The 3,996-nt window shown below is 42.7% G+C and overlaps 1 protein-coding gene across 1 annotated transcript; it reads left to right on the forward strand.

Moving 5' to 3' along the window:
- Positions 1 to 537: 537 nt before the first annotated feature.
- h2ax (H2A.X variant histone) lies at positions 538 to 1,332 on the forward strand. The gene has a single exon (XM_068600269.1). It carries the CDS (start codon positions 640 to 642, stop codon positions 1,066 to 1,068), a length of 429 nt encoding a protein of 142 aa, XP_068456370.1. The 5' UTR covers positions 538 to 639; the 3' UTR covers positions 1,069 to 1,332.
- The last annotated feature ends 2,664 nt before the right edge of the window (positions 1,333 to 3,996 follow it).

The following is a 3,996-nucleotide window of genomic DNA, read 5'->3' on the forward strand; positions in this document are numbered from 1 at the left end:
TGACTATTTTATTATTTTTTTCAGAGGTAACACACCTTTTTTTTAATCTCAAGACCTTGTTCCTGTATAGAGGATGTTACTTATGCACACTTTTATGAAAGACAGATAAATAACCTCACACAACTGGCCTGCTGTTAAGTTTATATCTGTTCAGGAGTGTATGAGTTTCAAAGGCTCTTTCAATGGTTTCCTTATTCTCACAGGCAATCTATATTCAGAAGATATACCACGTGTTGAAATGATCTGATAATTTACAACCAATATTTTAGTTTCAGATTCAATGTTTTAACTTAGATTTGTCTTACTTTTACTTTTACTGCATTAAGCGCCAAAACACTTCAAGCAGGAGGGAAGATACTCGATTGGTCTTAAATGTCCGCCCCTTCACAGAAAACAACAGCCAATTGCATTCGTCCCTTCCTTTGGACCCTTCGTGATTGGTTAGAACAAGAACCGATACACCAATAGGCATTGACTTCCGGTCCTCATCTGGGCTAACTATGTTCACGCCAAGAGCCAATCACGTCTTAGGGCGGGACAAATCTAAGGGTTTATATTCAGGTGGGCGACGACGAGTCTCATCTGTTCCTTCCTTCAATTGCAGCGTTTTGTTTTGGGAGATAAACTCGACAACCGAAAATGTCTGGTAGAGGCAAAACTGGGGGCAAGACCCGCGCTAAGGCCAAGACCCGCAGCACACGCGCCGGCCTGCAGTTCCCCGTGGGCCGTGTCCACCGTCATCTCCGCAAGGGTAACTACGCCCAGCGAGTCGGCGCCGGAGCCCCTGTGTACCTGGCCGCCGTCCTGGAGTATCTCACCGCCGAGATCCTGGAGTTGGCAGGAAACGCCGCCAGAGACAACAAGAAGAGCCGCATCATCCCTCGTCACCTGCAGCTGGCCGTACGCAACGACGAGGAGCTGAACAAACTGCTCGGCGGTGTGACCATTGCCCAGGGCGGCGTGCTGCCCAACATCCAGGCCGTCCTGTTGCCCAAGAAGACCGGCCAGTCCGCCCCGAGCACCGGCAAGGCGGGAAAGAAGGCCTCCTCTCAGTCGCAGGAGTATTAGCTCGCTGGCCCGTAACATTTTCAACCCAACGGCCCTTTTAAGGGCCACCCAATCTTCACCGAAAGAGCAACTTTTCCTGTATTGTTTGTCACTCGCTTTATTTTAATTTAATAAACTCTTGGTTTACTAAAGTGATCCGCACAATTGGTTGGGCTAACTGAAGCTACATGCTAGCCTTGAGAAAGTTGTGCTTAATAAACGCATGTTTTACAAAAGTGGTCCGCACCATTTTGGGGCTAAAAGCAGCTGCATGCTAGTCTTGAGAAAGTTGTGCTTAATAAACTCATGTTTGACTAAAGTAGTCTGCACCATTTGTTAAATCAGTTGGGCTAGCCGTAGCTACATGCTAGTCTTGAGAAAGTTGTGGTCGTCAGTATCAGGTAAATTAATCCTGTCGACCGTTTCAGCAGAGACCAGATCACAATAGGCCACGAGAGCTTCCTTTCATGTTTCATGTGAGTATTTGAGTGTTGTAGATTTAGTTGGTCTGCACGAGTTTTGTTCATTCAGCAGGCCTTTGTAGGTCTACGAGTATGGCTAGTTTACGCTGCAGGTTTCGTGAACCGGATGTGACATACTGGTCTAACGACCACTGATTCTTGAACTGTCTAATTTATTAAATGCACCTCGTATAAGAAACCCAATATAGTCAAACAAATTAAGCCGTTTAGATGGATTTCATCTTGAAACTGGTAATGGTCCTTCTGGAGACTGTGGCCCAGTGATTTGTTCCTCCCAGCTGAACCAAACCTGGGCAACACCACAAACTACAGTCTCCAGAAGGACTAAGATGACACCAAAAGAAAATATATAACCAGAACATAGTTTTAAAAAAGAAGGCAATATTCCTTGCAGCACAGTTGGTACATTAGCACTGTAGTAAGCAGCTGACTGCACGGATGAGTTCATGTATAAACCCATTTTTTAAGTTGGTTTGAAACACTGGAATTGTATTAGTTAAAACGGTTGTCTTAAGGTTAACGTCTCCTGACTGGTGTTTGTGCATCAGTGTGGTTAAAGCATACATGATACAGTAACGGCTCTTCCTGATCGAGCTCCAGGTGTTTCCGTGTTGCACATGAAGAAACAACTGCAGCTAGTCTACTTTACAAACAAGGGCACAGTGACATCGATCTAGTGGAGCAGGCATACTGTTGTGATTCAATTTAATCTGCCATGCATGCATTTTAAACTCCATCCAGATCAGTATTTACAATTTGGTGGTCAAGTTTATTTACATTAGACAACGGTTATAGAAGCATTCATATAAAGTCCCAGTATATCATTCTCAAGAGTAAGATTGGCAGATGTCACCATTTGTTGCACTTCATTTCAACAACATTAACTCATTGTGAAGAATTAATGTGTATGGAAAGATTTAGGTTAACAAATTGTGTGTCGTTTAAAAGTGATGTGGTCTAACTACACAAGATCCTTGTGAGGATCCAAGTAAGGTTTTGGGCCCACTGGATCAGTGCACAATCATAACGTCATAACAATCATGGTGCACTTCCCTGACTTTGCCACCAGGGGTCAATTGTTTCATGCCTAAAAATCTGGATTATGTGTGACGTGTGTTTCCATTTAATAATAATTGAAGACAGCTCTCTGCACGTAAGGTCCCTACAGATATTCAATACACGAACCCTCACCATATTAATAGAATAATGGACATTTTCCTGATGGGAATGAAAGATGCAAAGTCTTTACCAGTGATGTTAAAATAGTAAAATATATGAAAAAACATCTTGAGGATCCATAAGTTCTTTCAACAGTCATACTTAATAATTCTATGAGTAAAATTCATAAGAGACAGTTATTTTCATGCCATCTTTGGTGAGGATTACTTGTTTTCTCATTACGTCTTTGACATATGCAGCTACAATCACTCATAACCTTTCCACAAGGGGAGAGCCTGCAGATATTTCTGTCTGCTTCGGCTGTTTTATTAGTGGCAAAAACTGCATGACGCACCAAGGTTGAACTGAGCCTAGGACAGGCTGAACCAATTACTCGGGCCTTGACAACGTGTCCAACACCGGCAGCTGAGCTAAAAATTCCAGCATGAAAGGAAAAAAACTTGAATGTCCATTGGCTGTGACAAACTATAATTTCCTGACTGGCACTCGGTCAAAGACTCTAAATTTACCAACTCTTCTCAGCTGTTTGTGACAAAGCAAAGCAAACACAGTGATACTCCGTTTTTCTTGGTTTACCTCTTCATTTTCTGAGGTTGAAGGGTATTTATGTAATTGTACACATTTGAAGTCACAGAAACTGTTGACTTGAGAGAAAGTATGTCTGTGAAATGTCTGTCTCTCTCTCATAAAGGAAACAAAAGCAATTAAATCCCACAGGAGTTTAAAGAAAAACATATATTACTTAAAGCCAGATAAGGGATAATAAAGGGAAAGTTTTCACGAGGTGTTCACAGAGTTTCACTGAGAAAGTCTAGAGATCAAACCGGTGGGAACCACACAGCAATGTCAGATTGAAATGAATGGGGAAAAGGAATGATAAGTGGGAAGAGAAAAAGGGCCGGAAAGAGGGGAGGACCCGGTGGAAAGACGTATGTGGACGCACTGAATGTTTCACTTTAAAACTTTCACCATACTCAGTTACTTGCAGCGTATTTGAATCCTCCAGGAGAGAACTAGGAGACTTTTTCCTCATGAAGAGAGTTATTAAACTAGGATTGAATCAGCAGCCCACAGACAAGATGATGTTCCTGACCCACTCTTGTAATGAGAAACAAACATTTTTGCGTGTGTGTGTGTGTGTGTGTGTGCGTGCTGCAATGAGAGACAGAGTAAGTGGGAGAGAGTAAGAGATAATGGGGCTATTGTGGCAGTTCACGCTCAGGGTTTTCAGCCTAATATGACCCAGTTATCGCTCAGTCATTGTACACTGTGCGTGACAGAGTTTACA

Source organism: Clinocottus analis, unplaced genomic scaffold (assembly GCF_023055335.1).
Source record: "Clinocottus analis isolate CAN_PGR_092001 unplaced genomic scaffold, fCliAna1.0.p SCAF_5, whole genome shotgun sequence".
Classification (NCBI taxonomy): Eukaryota; Metazoa; Chordata; class Actinopteri; order Perciformes; family Cottidae; genus Clinocottus; species Clinocottus analis.

Bases quoted from the DNA above. Each gene is read 5' to 3' on its own strand.
- h2ax (XM_068600269.1), top strand. From the start codon at position 640: ATGTCTGGTAGAGGCAAAACTGGGGGCAAGACCCGCGCTAAGGCCAAG.